Source organism: Choloepus didactylus, chromosome 4 (genome assembly GCF_015220235.1).
Source record: "Choloepus didactylus isolate mChoDid1 chromosome 4, mChoDid1.pri, whole genome shotgun sequence".
NCBI lineage: Eukaryota > Metazoa > Chordata > Mammalia > Pilosa > Megalonychidae > Choloepus > Choloepus didactylus.
In genome coordinates, this window is record NC_051310.1 from 133421844 (window position 1) to 133438500 (window position 16657).

The 16657-nt window shown below is 40.1% G+C and overlaps 1 protein-coding gene across 9 annotated transcripts in view; it reads right to left on the reverse strand.

Annotated features, from left to right (window-relative positions):
• Positions 1-255: 255 nt before the first annotated feature.
• SEMA6D (semaphorin 6D) overlaps positions 256-16657 on the reverse strand; it is a 614253-nt gene continuing 597851 nt past the window's right edge. For 4 of the 9 annotated variants that reach the window (XM_037834069.1, XM_037834068.1, XM_037834071.1 and 1 more), the window contains 18 exons: positions 14543-14705; positions 14030-14141; positions 13422-13482; positions 13241-13303; positions 13036-13137; positions 12714-12804; positions 12147-12266; positions 11371-11459; positions 10509-10726; positions 10265-10396; positions 9789-9944; positions 9518-9691; positions 8535-8675; positions 8363-8440; positions 7830-7891; positions 7409-7465; positions 5715-5882; positions 256-3937 (listed from right to left, as the gene is read on the reverse strand). In XM_037834069.1, the coding sequence (XP_037689997.1) occupies positions 2649-3937; positions 5715-5882; positions 7409-7465; positions 7830-7891; positions 8363-8440; positions 8535-8675; positions 9518-9691; positions 9789-9944; positions 10265-10396; positions 10509-10726; positions 11371-11459; positions 12147-12266; positions 12714-12804; positions 13036-13137; positions 13241-13303; positions 13422-13482; positions 14030-14141; positions 14543-14651 (3222 nt within the window). In that variant the 5' untranslated portion in view covers positions 14652-14705 and the 3' untranslated portion in view covers positions 256-2648. Of the gene's footprint in view, positions 3938-5714; positions 5883-7408; positions 7466-7829; positions 7892-8362; positions 8441-8534; positions 8676-9517; positions 9692-9788; positions 9945-10264; positions 10397-10508; positions 10727-11370; positions 11460-12146; positions 12267-12713; positions 12805-13035; positions 13138-13240; positions 13304-13421; positions 13483-14029; positions 14142-14542; positions 14706-15166; positions 15239-16657 lie in introns of those variants that run through there. The other 5 variants (XM_037834072.1, XM_037834073.1, XM_037834074.1 and 2 more) reach the window with 5 other exon arrangements.

Here is a 16657-nt window from a genome sequence, read left to right on the forward strand (position 1 = left end):
GGAGCATTTGACTATTGATGCAGTACAGTTCATTTGGCTTTCTGAACTGCTGCTCATTTTTTTCAGGGACTCTACTACCCATCAGTATCAACCTTCCAACAAAAGAATGGTGGTGTACCCATGACCAGATGGCAAATATTCCAGAAAAGAATATTTTGATAGCGTTTTAAAGAAACTCTTGTTTGTGTTGATTGGCTTAAAATATTTTAAAAATATGATAGCTTATAAACTTTATCAATATCAAGAGGCAAGATATAATGATTTGAATATTTTATTTTGACTTTACATGCGGTGTTAAAAACCCAAAGTACATATTATTTACACATCCACAATACAAGTTTACAAGATATCTATACATGTTAAAGTACTCTATAAACAGTATAGAGCCACTTCACTTTAGGGTTACTTTTTATGCCGTATCATTAAAAAAGATACAATCTGTGTTTACCTTTGCACAAATGGATAAAGCATTTAAAAATTAAATTAACAGGATAGAGACTAGATTTCATGTTAGAAATTTCAACATAAATACTGATAGAACTCACATTACAAAGTACAAGGCAGCACAATGTTACAAAATGTTATCTGGGTTCACATATAGTTACTGTTCTGTTTTACACACGCTGGGATTAATATTGGTAAGGGGAATTCAAACACAGGTTTGTAGTTGGTGGACTGAGTAGTGTTTATCATTGGTTGGTTTAATTCATTATTAATCTGTAATATTTTAGTTGCAAAGCTGAAGTGTTTCAAGAACAGAAGTTTTAGTTTTTGAGCTCCCAGAGATCTCAGGGAATCATGTTCTTTACAAAACAATATTCTCAAAGTAAAAGAGTAACTGTATCAGTGTTCTACATTCTGTATAAAAATGTTCTGGTCTTCTGCAAACCATAATCCCCCAAGTAATATGTTATCACAAGAAATCAGTTGAACTTATTTGCTTGAATAAGGCAGAAGCATTCCTCTGCCTTGGTACTTTCTAGATTAGGTTCAATAAACAACTGTGTCGTGTGCAGCATATTACCTGAAACAATCATCGGGTTGCACATCATCAGCTGTAAGTGGTTTCTGCAAAACTACATACAAATGACTCTATGGTTTCCACAGGTGTCACATTACCCAAGAAACCTCATTTGACTTCACATTATCACTGTTTCATCCTTAGGAAAGCGGGAGTGGAATGTTTATCATGGCAAAGGATGTAATGCTGCTATTCGGGCGGATTGCTTTACAATTAATCGTTCTAGATTGTTTTGATGATTTCTCAAAAGTCTTTTCAGGTGCTGGCTGAAAAACATTTACAACTGGCACTCAGCAAATGATGTGCTCTACTGAAAACACTTGACAATATTTTAGTACTTCTATTGTTCTCATGAATAAGGCACAAAATGCACAGATTCAGGTAAACTCACATGGAATATTTACAGTATTATCATCATTACCTGCATGACCTAGGAGGAAATTCTCACATAACAAGACATAGACCACATGATTGCACCACTGTTAGGTTTTCACAGACCGTTTCTGTTAGCCAATTACAATTTCTTTGATATTTCTTTCTTTTATCAATTTTGTGTGTTTGCTTACCTTGGGGCCAGGAGGAGTTTTAGGAGGAGGAATTTTACTACATGGGAAAAACCAAACACAATCAAAATAAAACCTTATTAGTGTGTCCAAGGTTAAGTAGCGTGACCTAGGCTTGGATTCACAGTGGACAGGTAAATTTTACTAAAGAATACTGGTGGATAAATCAAGGACACCTCTTAACATGTCTATCTCCCTAAGCTGGCAAGACTGTAATAGAAGTTTTAATGAATAGCAGCACAAAATTAATTAGAACGCTTACATTCTGGCATTGGATACTACTTAAGTCAAGTTCATCACTCTGATGGTCAAATGAGCCTTGACTTTATTCCTTTCTCAAAGCCGAACCCAATGGACTGCTGTGGGAATAAATTATTGTCTCTTGTTCAGTCATGCTCAGTGTAAACAACCCCATACCACAAAAAAGATGCAATGGGCACCTAAACAAATCCTAGTGGGTACAGAACACACATGCACACACATATACACACACACACTCGCAACTCAGTTTGTTGGTGGCATGAAAAAAATGCCACACATAGAAAAAAATGCTACAGTTTGGGTCAGAGATTGAATTTTTAGCAAATTGCTTGGTAACGTTTAAGTGTGTTTCTTTGTGACATTACCACCTTTTTTGACATTTGTGCAAGAGGCAAGGTGAATGCATACATATTAAAATGTTCACATTTAATGGGAAGACCACACATAATGGCAGTCTAAATTGAACCCATTTTCAAGTATTTGCTTACAGGTTCTTCTGAGTACTGTGTCAGCTCTTCATACTGGTTAAGGTAGCCCCGCAGAACCACGCATCTCTCCAGCTTCAAACAAAAGAAATGGACTGACCAGCACCTTCCTTTGTTTTCAGGCAAGTACTCAGAAGCCTTGCTGCAGGAGCTACATGTGGCAAGTTCTGCTGTCGCCAAAGTTAGAAAGAGTTTCTTTGGCCGCTTGGTTCTCTTAAAATACAGGCGAGTCTCTTGCCTTAAGGTACCTTACAACAGTATCCTCTCGACAACATGTACAGAATAAAGCCACACGGGGTTGATTAGCACACTGGAGACCTAGTAAGTGTATTTGTTCAGTGGTCTGACAGACGTGGCTTGAGGAACAAAGGAAGGCTTTGGTGGCACATCAGGTTTTAAGGACGGTGTCCTCTTTAGTCCCGTCCTGGGCAGGGTGCCATTACTGGTATAGCTGCTCTGTCTGGAGAGGGAAGGCTGCAGGTGAACACTCACTGGTGTTCCCTGAATATAGTCTACCTTCGCCCCGGTGGGGGTGGGCATGTATCCTCCACGGTTAATACTAGGCTGTCTGGATAACAAAACACCGTTTGGTGAACTTAAGTTTTTAGGCATGGCGGATATAGAGTGCCTCTGGGAGGAATTTTTGTGGTAGCCCCTTTGTCTTTCCAGAGAAGTCATTGGAACTCCAGGAGTGGTGGGGACATCCACTCGCTTGGTTGGGCTGTTCCTGGGGAGAGTGGAAGGGGGAGAGTACAGCGATGCCTCCCTATTAGGGACCTTCGGTGGGACCTCGGACATCGTTCCCATGGGATCCAGCATCAGGGTCTGGTGGGCCATTTGGATGTCTCCCATGATGGCTTTGGGGTTACTGTTTGGGTCATTTAGATGCTTCAGGAGATCATTGAGGGTATTTCTGGAATCCACAGAACGCCGGTGATCTCTTTTGCTGGATGACTTTGTGAGAGGGTGGTCAATGTTTTGAAGCTTCTTTTCAGCTTTGTGAGCATTGGAGTTTGAGAAAGATGTGTTGTAGTCATGGGTAGCATTAGGAAGAACGATGGCACTGGGGATATGCCCGTGACTTAATGGGGAATGGGGAGGAGGACTCGAAGGGAAGAACTGGGGCGGTTCTTTCCTCGAAGCCCCATGGCCATGGGCCTTGTCTGAGTGGCTCTTCATGGCCTGCAGGGTCTTCTGGTGCAGCACAGGTGTAGACTCAGGCGTGGGGAGGGCAGCCAGCTCTGGAGGTTGGCCTCGATGGTCCATTCCCATGGATTTGGTATCTCCACCGGGTGGCAGCTCTTTCCGACCGGTCAGCAGATTACTATACAGTTTGGGAGAATCGATATTCTGTTGATATTCCTTGACGGGGCTGTCAAAGAGACCATTCAGTTTGGCAAAACTTCCGCTGGAGTCTGTGCATGACTGGGCAGACTCTGCATCTTTATGGATCTTCCTGGATTTCCGAACATACATGTCACGATAGCAGTACACGGCCACACCTGCAATGAATGCACCCAAAACAAAAGCCGCAAAGACACAGGTGATGAGGACATTCATGTGGACCATCTGGTTGGACTCTCCAGACTGGACTTCCCACCGCACACCTGCAAAGGACACAGAGGATGCAAGTTGGATGGGTGATTTTTAAAAACAATATTAACCACTGAGCCGACACTACCTTCACATGGTCCATATGCTTAACTTGGAGGGTCAGGTAGGCTCCCAACTTCCCTGTTTTGTTTTTTTTTTTCCTCAATCACCACAGGATTCCCAGAAAAATACACATTTGCTGTAAATGCCATTGTAATTCTAATCTCCCAGTGATCCATATTTGTCTGACTTTTTTCCCCATCCCTCTTAAACTGTTGCCAGATGTCAGTAGAAATTTTGAGAGTTTCAGCCTAAAAATTGGAGTTAGAAAGTGTCTATTTCCTAATGAGTCAATTTGAAACTCAAGAACTGGTTTGTCTCATGATTTTCTACTAATTCATAAGTCAGTATTGAAGGGTGCTGGGGATTAGGGAAATGTATGAATTGGTATAAAAATATACTATGCCAATATAATTATGCTAATACAATTTTGCTAACTTCACTAGAATTAAAACAAAACAAAAAAACACCATGCACAATTTGCCCACAGACTAAAAACATCTGTGTGTCCATTGTTGGCTACAAATACGGACTTTCATTCCTGCTTTGATTTTTGTTTTCATTCCCTCCTGGGGTGAAGCGCTCCTGAATTGCCTGCTATTTAACAAATCCGGACATTCTAAGGAAATATTCTATGCATTAGTTAAGCAATATCATTCAATCATCTTGAGATATTTGAGAAATATTTAACTTAGACCTAGAAGAAGAATAGTGAGTTAGTTTGTAATTATTGGAATTTTCAGTGCAACCACAGACATCTAACAGTCAATCAAAGAAATGTTAGTTTAAGAGGTATCCAAGTCTGTTACATGCAATAAACACAGCTATCCCAGTAAGGTGGGTCAGAGTGATTTTGAAGATCCTGTTGCTTTAGGTTAGTGCTAAGGCCTTTGAATTTTAGTTGCTTCTAATCATATTCAGGATTATGGATTCAGTGGCATTATGGAAGACAAAGAAAGAAAAGTAGAAAGAAATGGTTATTACTAAAGAAAACAGAGCAGGAAGAAGAATGATTATAAAATTGTTTACAACAAAAACATATAAAATCAAAATCAACAGATGTAAATCATAAATGATAATGTACTGCCATAAAAACTGATTGGAAACCTGATACCACAGTTTAGCAAGCACAAAAGAATAGATTTTTTTTTTTTTTCCGGAATAATATATCTAATGAGCTAGCTCCACAGACAGCTATTTTATAACTGTTTCTATTATGGGCTGAAAATGATAGTTATGGACAAATACTCTGTTATGTTGTATTGCTTGTGGCATTCAAGCTACTTAGTGCTTCACATATCCTTTCCAAATTGCATTTTGATTTGAAGCTAAACAAAGGCAAGAGAAGACAAAATATCTGATACCAGGCATTAATCTGTATATTTGCAATTAATGAGTTTGGTTTTCTGACATTGCTGGGCTGACCCTTGGAAATCTCTGATATCCAACAGACTCTCAGCTTCTTCAGACAGGAACCGACACAGATTAGATTGTCTGAGTGGCTGTTTCAGCAGTCCTTTCTTTAACAGCTTTCCACCGCTTTCATCTTTTAAGGAACGTACTCAGCTATTATCACAGAAAACCTAAGTGCCTGCAACTAGTGGAAGGTGAGCTAACACCAGCAACTTCATTTGGGTTCAACCTGGAGAACCCTAGGTCCACACATGCCTCAGAGAAATCAGGAATCAGGTTTCCACTCAGTTTAAGATGAGGTTCCTGGTGAGGCCTTACCCTTAAGGATACCTGATAAAGGATCAGTAAAATCAGAAGTGTTTGGGTCATCTTGAGCTACAAATTTCCGGGAGCTCGTCAGTTTAGGTTTCCAGGAATCAATCACTTTAGGTGTAATTTCTGGGATACTTGCCATTGTGGTAACAGAAGATGAAGATACCTCCATGTCTGTGGTGGCAAACAGATTTTTATTAACACGGGTTGTGTCAGCAGATTTTTCTGACTGGTCTGTTGCAGTTTTCAGTAAAGTTTAAGTGACTCTTAGGATTTCACTTAAACGTAAGTGGTTCTAGGATTTCACAAAAACCCATTTGTGGAGACTGTACCAAATCCCTTTCTTCCAAGGGAAGAATAACAAGTAGCAATCAACAATAAAAAACAGGAAGCAGATTTCAAAATTAAACAAATTCAAAATGTTCCTCCCTGAAAGCCCTTATGGTTATTAATAACGCGCATGGACAAGGAAATACAAATCCCAGCCCAGGTTGATTGCTGTTTCCTCAGCCTTTTGTAAGAGAACCTCATTTCATTTCTTTTTGTGAATATTTTTGAAAGCACTTTCATAGATGGTAGAGACCGTCTCCTTCACTGGGTAAGTGGTGATGTAACATCATCAGAAAATACCTGATGAGGTCTGTGTGAAACCTTGAATGTGTACCTCATAAACCTGTAGTGCCTGGGAGGATGTCCCGCTTTACCACGTGCCTCCAGCCCATTTGGAGATCAGTCACTCCTCTGAGGACCGCTCCATGATAAGGCAGTGAAGCAAAGGAGGAACCTTCCCCGTGCCCTCCAAAACGCCTGGGGACCTTTTGCCAAAGAGTTAGCAGCAGTTCGTGCAAAAGAAAAGGAATTTACAAGCTGCATAAGGATATTCTGAGACATAAGATATGTCCTCCTTTCCTTCCCTCCCCACCGAGGAAGGAAACTGCCCGTGGGTCTTAGAAGTAGCAACAGGGCCAGCATTACGCTAACCTGTCAGCATGTTTGTTGCTAATTTTAGCCAAGTTGATTTTTCCTCAAATTGCAAGCATATGTGCTCTTAGGCTAAAACGTCAGCGTCCCTGATTCAGACTGGTGCAAAGGTCACAGATGACGATTCCAAAACAGATACAGGAAGAGAAAGGGAGAGGGGCGTGGGGAGCCCATCAAGCATCTCAATACATCAGAAACCAGCTTCATTTGTCTGAAGCCTTTTGCACACCACTGAGACCATGACATTCCAAGATTCCCACGATCATCACAAACCATTCAAAAAATCTCTATGACTTGTAAATACACATTTTTTGGAAATGCGTATTTGGCCACTAGGTCTTAGGAAAGGTGAGGGGAGAAGGGGAAAATAATGAAATTCTGCCATCCATTAAACATAGATGGCCAGAGGGAGCATTCACGATGCAGGGCGTGAGAAAGAAAAAAGCCTGGTGGACGTGCGTGCAGCTGGGATGCAGTCTATGTTAATCCATTTGATGTTCTTAAAGGATGTGTCTCGGTCAATGATGAACTGTTAACATGCTACACAGGGGTGAAGTGCTGAGTAAGAAAAAGTCTTTCGGTACCATCAGTGGGATTATGAGTCAAAGCAGAAAAATGAACGACTGCCAAACTGCGCAAAAGGAGGGAAGAAGGGGCTGAAAATGCTGAACTCAAAGAAAGAAAAGGTTGTTAATTCAAAAAAATTAAAAAAAACTAACCAGATGTTGGACCGCCAAATATTTTGTAATCTGGTGTAGTTGAAGTAGGCAAAATTTCTAAAAGAATTAAAGGAACAAGTAATCAGTAAAAAGTAACCAAAAGAAAGCAAAAATTTATAAATGCCAAATAACTAAAAAAATCCAAAGAAAAGACTACAAATTAAAAGATTAACCTACTGGTTAGACTACCTCTCTCTAGATTTCCTAGGAAATTGTCAATGGTGAAGGAAAAAAAAAAAAGAAAAGCAAGGTTCTTCTCTAATGTATCCCCATGACCAAACAGCTCAGCTTTTGCGAAGTTTAAGTTAAATGCTAGGTGGTATGTGTCCCGAGTCATTAAAAAGGCTGATTGTAAAATAATGTTCACGTGCAAAGGTGGTCCAAAAGAAGAGCCAGGAGGGAATGGAAGATTCTGTCTTACCATGGCAGTCGCCAAGATGGGCCGTGTTGCCATATTCTGTGTCTTGTTCGTATCCTCCAGCACTGCGGTTATGGAAAGCAAAGAAGTCTTCAGTTAACAGCCTTCATAGGAACACAAATGACAACCAAAGTAGAACCAAGAATACAGACCAATTAAAAGAAGAATGGGCAGAGAGAAGACAGGGACATGGCAACATAACTTGCTAAAATTAGTATTCCTATTAAAAGTTTGGTAACCAGAATGTGTAAGAGAGTAGAAAATATTTTTTTCTCTTCATCCCTCTTCCTTAGATATTATTCTGTGTACAATCTTCCTTCTCTTCTCACAATACCAGGTTTTGGTTTTTATTTCTACCAGGGGAGAGGAGGAGGAGGAGGAAGAGAAGGGGGAGGGGGAAGGAGAGGAGGTGAAGGAATTGGAGGGGAAGGGGGAGGAGGAGGAGGAGAAGAAGAAAATAAAGGTGCAGAGTTATTGAAACTTTTCTAGAAACCCCGGGGGGGAGAGCTCATCCTGCTGTGACAATATATACTTACAGCATCCCTGGGGTCACCCTGCCACAGGCTCCCTGGCTTAACCATCCACAGTACGGGTCACGAGATGCAATACAAGACCTGTATAAAACCAACAGAATGTAACTTGGATTTTGTTGTCATCAAAAGCCTTGATGCTGCAAGACCCGGGGTAAGTAAAGAAATATCAGCTTACTTTTTACATGATCCATAACGCTCACAGCGACTGAGGGGGATTCGAATAACACAACTAGAGAAGGCCACATATAAAGCGTGGTGATCTTTATCCAACTGTAATGAGATGACCCTTCTGTCCTCCTCATTCTCAGCATTACACCTGTTTTGTGGGAATACATTTTGAAGCCATAAGTTTAATCAGCCAAAAGCCGCATGAACTATAGAAGGCACGGGTGGTTTGGTTTCTGCAATTACAGAGAGCTGGGGTGGTCTTGAGGAATATCTCAATTGCAAACCAGGCAAGTAAGTAGTTTGGGAAGTAATAATTATGTGATTCATCTTCTCCTTATCTACATGGTTGGTTAAATTTCAGGCTGGGCAAAGAGTTTTTAAAAGATTGCTTTCCTGTTCTGATCGTCTAAGGGAAATGCATCTGTGAAGGCCATGTTGGACTATAGAGAAGGCAAAGGATAATGTTTTAATGCATTCCCATGCTGGATGTTTCTGGATCTCTCCTTAGTCACCTTTGTTTCATTTCTCTAGCTATTTTTTTTGTTTATTTTTTTTTTCCCAATGATCCAAATAATCTTTTGCAGCAGTGACTGAAAGAAAACGCATGACTAGAATTGCATTATTTGTGTGTTTGAGATTGTGTGAGTGTGTGTGTGTGGAGAACCAACTGTCTGCTGGAATGCAGCATCCTGAAATATATCTGCAAGGTAAGAGGGGTGGTGCTAAAATGTTCTCATTTCCACAGGTGAAAAACAAAGGCTGGATTATTTTTAGACTCATCAACTGTTCACCCTCCTTGCCCTAGTGGGTTCAGGAAAACAGCAAAGCCAGGGTTTGTTTCAGTGAAGGAAAAAAAAAAACTAACAAAAAACCCAAACCCTAATATGCTAAACCACTGCTAATTTAGAGGGCTGAAAGGAAATGACTAGCAAAATATATACAGGAAATTCTTGAGCAATGCTGAAAAGCGTTCTCGTAAAATATACCTACTTTGCATGGTTGTATGCTTCAATCTCTTCCAGTAATATACTGTCATTCAAAGAGAAAGGACCAGTCTTTGCCAAAACTTTAAGTACCATGCCAGCTTCAGAGCCAACAAAGATGACTGTGTGGTTCTGGGAGGGTCCGGCAGAATGGTCAACAGCAATGGCCGTCAATCTGTACCTAAGGAGCAGGGGTGGCAAGTCAGAGGAGGGGACCGACAGGAAGGGAACATGTATAACGGGAGTGGACCACTGTTTCCTTCACAATCTAACCTTACCTGACCCGAGTCTTTGTGAACCAGGGCTCGTCAGCAATGGGTGGCACTGCAGAGTCCATCAGGGGGTGGGATTTGATGAACGACAGGGTTTCATCAGGGAAATCAATGGAGGTTTTATAAGCCTCAGCAAGGCCATGCTTTGCACAACAGCCAGGCCTAAAGGGAAAACAGAGATTGCTCATGTTTTTCCCTTCACAAATTTTGTATCTAAGTAATAAGTGTACATTCTGAAAGAAGAGGTCAAGAGAGAAAGTGAGCAAAACCCGAGGGGCAATGTTATTTCCTTGAATTCAATGCATTTTCCACATTCACACTCACAGGCTTGCAGGCCACAGGGTTATGTATACTGACTTCCTGTCAGAGACGCTGTACAGGGACCCTTTCCTGCAAGGGGGTGGCCCCGCTGCTCTCTGAGGACAGGTGCTTCCAGTGATCAGAAGGTTCACGACAACATCCTTTCCATCTCTATTCTTTACCTTGGCTTTGGTACTTTGTCTTCAGGGACTGCTGTCCAAACTGAATCTGGACTCTTTTGTTCTTTAAACCGTCCTTTGAATACTTTTTCAATGTCATCCATGCTAAATGCACAGACTGCAGAACCAGGAATGCTGAAAAAGGAGAAAACCATCAGGAAGAGGCCCGTGACAATGGACCTGCTCTTGGTTCCAACAAGCAAGCATAGAACATCTTTTGAAGGGTGTGTAAGGGATCGGTTCTCACCTGTTGAGCTGTGTGGTAAACACCCCTATCACAGTGGGGATGCCATTGATTTGTATTATGTCTGTGATAGACTGCAGAACATCAAAGTAGAAAAATGAATCTCCGGGGACAGAACAGTTTAGCCGAGCCTTTAGAAATGAAGTCCAGTGTTTCTCAAGGACGCGCTGGGAGCCACCCATGTCGTTTTTACATATGCGGGCCACACGGGAATATACAGCCTGCCCAAGAGACAAAAGCAAAGCAAAAGGGATTTGAGCATGGAGGGGGAATGGAAATAAAAAAATGCTACATAAGGGAGGGACTTAAAATGCTAAAGATATATCTGGTTCAGAATGATCTGGCAGCAGTCTTCTCTCTGTAAGGAAAAAAGGACCATTTTCCTGTTCTGCCAAACAAACTCTACAGAAGTGAGTTATCTTATTTTACTGACTTGCTGAATGAAGACCATCCCTTCACTTTGTCTCCAACTTGTCTTCTTAGATTGCTAATGAAATGTGCTTCCCTTAAAATTGGCACAGAAGGGGTTGCAATACTTTGAAATCACATAGGCTTTTACTGAAACACTCAAAACTGAACAGGACCCCTACTTGCCATCCTGCTTTTTTGACACTGAGAAAGAAGAGTATCAACGGATTCCTAAAGAGTTAAAGAAGCATCCTAGCTCAGGGCTGCTGTCCCCATTCCGGCCATTGTTAAAGTGTTTCTCAGTAGTTATTCTCATGATATGCTACCCAGTTTTCTGCTCTTGGTTCCTGCATACGTTGAACTTACTGCTAGAGAACATGCCAAGTGAGTGCCAGTAACTCTAGCACAGTGGCTTCCATTCTGTGCATCATCATACAAGTCCAATATCCATACTTGCCTTGCCTAAATTGTTATGTTCTACAGCAATTTCTCGAAAGAAGAAATAGACATAGTTTCCATATTCGATGGCATGAAGAAAGTGTGGTTCTGAAAGAAAAATTGAAAACAAAAAGGTTCCTAAAGGATAATTCCATTAACTTAACACCCTAACTGCAAGGCATGACTGACAGATGTTGCTGTGTTACATACAAGCCAACTAATACTCTGAAATGCCATCGACTTTGAGAAGTCCCATTATGGGTGGGTTCAGGTTTCAAGGGACCCATAGTCTTCAACATCAGCCAATGGACTGTAAGAAGGCCTACAGGGAAATGAACTATAGCAAAGGTCTTTGTTTCAACAGATTTATTCATTAACATGTTTAACTAGAGAAGACAACCTCTTATATTGAGAATTAAAAAATCTTGATTTCTAGGCTCCACAGAACAAAATGACTCTGCAGATATGGACAAATTGATTCTCCCTGTTGTTTACTTTCCAAAATAAGTAGATGGGAGTGGGTGATTGTTAGTACATGCATTTAGCGCTAGGCAAATTGGCACACAGAGATCTTTTTTTGAGGTAATCCATGATAAAATCCTGCATGAGCCTACTCTCCAGACATCAATACTAGTCTCCTCGTTCCCCATCAATGCTCCCATTTACTGGGCTACACCAAAGCAGCTTGTACTTGTTCTAAATAAACAATCTAATATTATGCACAGAACCTTCCAATGCCCTTGGCTTCTGTTCCACTTTCCTTGGCCATCCCACACCACTGCTCTTCAAAGGTACCTTTTATCCATTTGGAATCATATTTTATTGTGCGAAGGGCAGATCCGTCGCCCATGCTTCGATAAATAACAGCATCACTGGCCAAGAAGTCAGCCACTGTAGCAGAATACAGCTTCCCATCTGAAACCAAAATTATAATTTTGGTAAAATAACTATGATTACCTTGTGATCCTATGTAGTGTGTTATACCCTTTGGAGTTATTTCACCTGGGTTGTTGTTACATATGTACAAATAAATCTAAAGCTGATCTCACAACCAACCTGTGACAGATTGGCTCTTGGTATTACCTAATTTTAGAGAGGAGGAATCTAAGCACTAAACACTGAAAAAGTAAAGCAAGTTGCCTAGAGTTACCGGGCTAGTTAACAACAGAGCCAAGTGTCAGAATCCTTTAAAACTATACTGAAATAACCTCATTTTAAATTCTTTTCTAGAAATATGTTCCTAGATTTTAGTCTTTGAAACATATCAAGGTAGCTATCCAAGTTATGAGCAGTATTTTCCTTTAAATTCCTTTTGCACCTTCAATGTCAATCATTGACATTCACTGCACGAAAGGATCTTACCAGCAAAGAGGGCAACATTGGTTTGTCTGGCATCAAATGGGCATCTTGCCAGGCCACTAATTTCTTCCCCATCATACTCTAAGGTATTCAACTACAAAAGAAAAACAAATAGCTGGTGTCAAATCTGTTCAATGTACCTGTTTGAAGGTAATACTGCTTTATTTGCATTGAAATTCTATTTGAAGAATTCTGTCTTTATTCCTCCATAGCATTAGCGAGAAAACAAATAACGGTTATAGCAGAAAGGATTCAACTGTAACTGTACAGTGGTTCAGGAAGGAAACTGGCTATTAAAAAGGCGCATCATATAAAATATACTTACCCTGTAGTATCTACACATGGGATTAAATGCATTGGTACCACAAACAAAAACCATCTCATCGTTTCTTGGAACAAATACTTTAATAAAGTTGTGGCATTCATCCTAAAAAAGTAATAATGGCATTAATATTAGCCATTTCACAGAGGACTCTGTGATAAAGACCACAAAAAAGTTAAATCTAGCAGCACTTGTCTGTTTAACTTACTTTATGTTTGCCTTTCATAGCACAGTTTTCTCGATCCTGTTGTCTTGACCGCCATGTCAGTTTCTGTATTAATCAAGCACAACCACAATTCAATTTTAAACTGTGAAAATTTTGGAGGGGAAGGGGACATTATTCACATTGTGAGGGAATACAAATAAATTTGACAGCTATAGTTGCTCACCTTGCTTGGTATCACTTCTGTTTTGGGGATTTCATTTAAGTTTACTGTATAAACTTGATCCCTGTTGGAACAAAGCAGTACGTGAATGCATAAACATGTTAAGCTGCTTCTTATTTTATTTTTACAGATCTGCCTTTATTGTGTTTTGGAGAACTTCTGGATTTTCTCTGTCTCAAAGAAAGTCAACAAAGGATACTTTTTTCATTAGTGAGCAGCTTTTATATATCGGTATAGTTAGGGAGCAAAGAAAGAGCCACTCTCCAGGAATGGGTCAAGCTGCTACTTGGTATTAGCATAGATATTCCTCCAATATTTGCCTGAGTAATTCTAAGTTAAAAAATAATAAAGAAAGATTTCCCTCCTGGCTGCTTTAGGAAAAAAGAATGGAGTATAATTTCTTGACAGCAGTAATAAAATAGCGCCATTGAAGGCTTTAGATCTGCATTTTATTCCTGGTACACAACGCTGACTCTTCTTGGTGAATATTTTTGGCTACTTGCAATTTTTGATCACAATCACATATTAGTTTTTCTTGAACTAGATACATTAATGCAAGCACCACAAGAGAAAAGAATTTTAATCTAATAAACCAACAACGGGAAAATTACCTGCCAGCAATATAAAGTGTGTCTCGAATTTTCAACATCAGCTGAAAGTCCAGCCTGTGCTGCGATTCATTGCCTGAAGGGCGTCCTTTAAAAACTGGATATTGCCTTGAATCTGCAAGTAAAAATGGGCTAAACCATCAGTCAGGATTACGGAGCTGAAGAATCAATATACAGCATTGATTAGCTGTATATACTAGTTGTAGAAGGGTTTTACCTAAATTCCTCTTTTAGGGAATTGAATATAAATGAATAAAAGACAGTGAATATTAGCAAGGGGTCTTTTTCCTTTTAACTGAAAATACATAGCTTACTTATGGGTTGCTTTAGAAAAGCACCCAACAAAACTGTCCCATTTTCTCCAAACATTGGGAAAAGATGATGCACAAATTAATGTGCAAACTGTTTTTAAGACAAAATCTCTTTCTCTTTCTCTCTCAAAATGAATGTGCTCAGAAAATCAAAACCAAAGGAGCTTCCTTCTTGGAAAGGGGGAACATCCTTTAGGTTACTCACAGTGATAGTCAACAGTGTTAAGGGGTTCATCATCTTCAGGAAAGCTGACTGCCCTCAACTGGGAAACCATCAGGAGCAGCATGTAGGCACAAAGCAGGCAGAACCTCATGGTGGGCCAAGATGAAGTCAGAGCAGCCCCTCCTCAGAAATCTCAGTTAGCTACCTGGAAAACAGAGTTTGGGAAGATCCCTCTGCTGTGATAAAGCTGTTTTCTCTTTCATATCCAGCTCAGTATTCACCACCAGCAACCTCCAATGCCCCACTCCCACCAGGAACACTGGCAGCGGGGGATGAGGTATCTCTGAAAACAGGCAAGTGATGGCGGCGTGCCAGGCTTGATTAAAGCCTCTGGTGAGCATACTGAATTTTAGGCAAATGTGCAAGTGTTTTTTGAGGTAATTGTGTATGCCTTCACAGCAAAATTAACCAGAACCACACCCTGGCTGCTGACTTGGCTAGATAGGCAAAACTGGAATCAGAATATTAATTAAAGTCCAATCTTCTTCCCTTTCCCCAGTCCCAAAATGCATCCAGGATCCAGGACAGCTAGTCTCTGCTACACCATCCCATAAAATGGCCAAGCTGCCTAGCAAATATCCAGTGAGCTAATGACCCCTGTCATACCTCATCAGCTTTTTGCTTGAAGTATTGCCAAATTCACAGCATTACCCAAGTCTTAGTCCTGATTTCTCAAGTACAGTAGTTCCATAAGCTTTGTCACACCAGCACGGAAGTCATACTATGAATGACGCTGAGTCAGGGTGAAAGGGAATCAAAGGAAATGAAATGATTTCATGATATCTAATCAACCATAGCAGGGCAGGGATGAAACAGCACAGCTGACACCAGGCCACTGGGGAAGTCTAAATTTTTACATAAAACCATTTGGACACAAACCAATACTCTAAGTAGGCCTGTCTTCTTAGCTTTATTGAACTTTAGAACTGTAGCAGGCCTTGGGGAACAGCTAGTCCAACCCCTCATCTTTCAGATTAGAAAACTCAGGCCCAGAAAAATGATGGGACTAGCTGAATTTCATGGTGCTTCTCAGGGCAAGTTTGGAGTTCAGACTCACATAACCTGAATCCTCTATCCAGGCTGTTTTTCATCAAATTAGGTGTAGAAATTAAATGACTGTGTTTTTTTTTCTTCAAAAATATAGCTTTACAAAAAAAAAGAAAAAACTATTCGGGGTAATGGATATATTCATTATTTTTACAGATGTGATGGCTTCACAGGTGTGAAAAGTTAAGTTTTATAAAATTGCACATTATATATAGGCAGCCTATTGTATGTCAATTCTACTTTAAAAAAGATATAAAAACATAAAGAATATACCATTAGTTATCCAATAATGGCCAAAATTATTTTTAAGATCTTTACATGTTATTAATTTATTTAAAAAATGAATTAGGGCCCTGCTGAGCCAATAAGAGGGATGTCTGTGAAACTGTAAGGGTTCCAAACTCAATCAGATACTTACTGGGCTTCTTTTTACTATTTAATGTCCAACATAAAATGCTTTCGATGTTTGTCTTTCTAACCAAAGGTAAAGCCAAGTATAGTAAGTTTTAGAATCTTCCTTTTGTAAGGACATAATAGTATTGCAATAAAATTCTTCTTAAGGGATGCTTAATCCAAAAGTCAAAACAAAATGCCCTAGAAAGTGGGACCTGAGGCAGCTCCATTTTGCACACAAGTTGAAAGACTGTGGACTTCAGAGTCAGTCTGACTTGGGCTTGGATGGATCTCTACCATTTACCACATGATGGACCTGGGACACGTCTCTGAGCACTAGTTTCTTTATCTATAAAATGTATATAATACTGTCTTCCCCACAGGCTGAAGAAGAACTGAATTCTTGGTACATTGAAAAGTATGAACAGAATTAGTCATCCTCACCCATTGCCTACTGCAGAAGCCTGGGTATGACCAGTTTGACTTTAAGAGTCTGAGTAGAAATCCAAGAATAAAAGCTCCTAAGGTAAGTGTGTTTGGCCAATTTAATGGATGGTTATTATAATATAATAAGGCAGTATATCTGGAATAATTTTTCAACTTGAGCCTATTTACCAAATCTGGAAAATAAGGTAGAATCATCAATAATCCTACCAT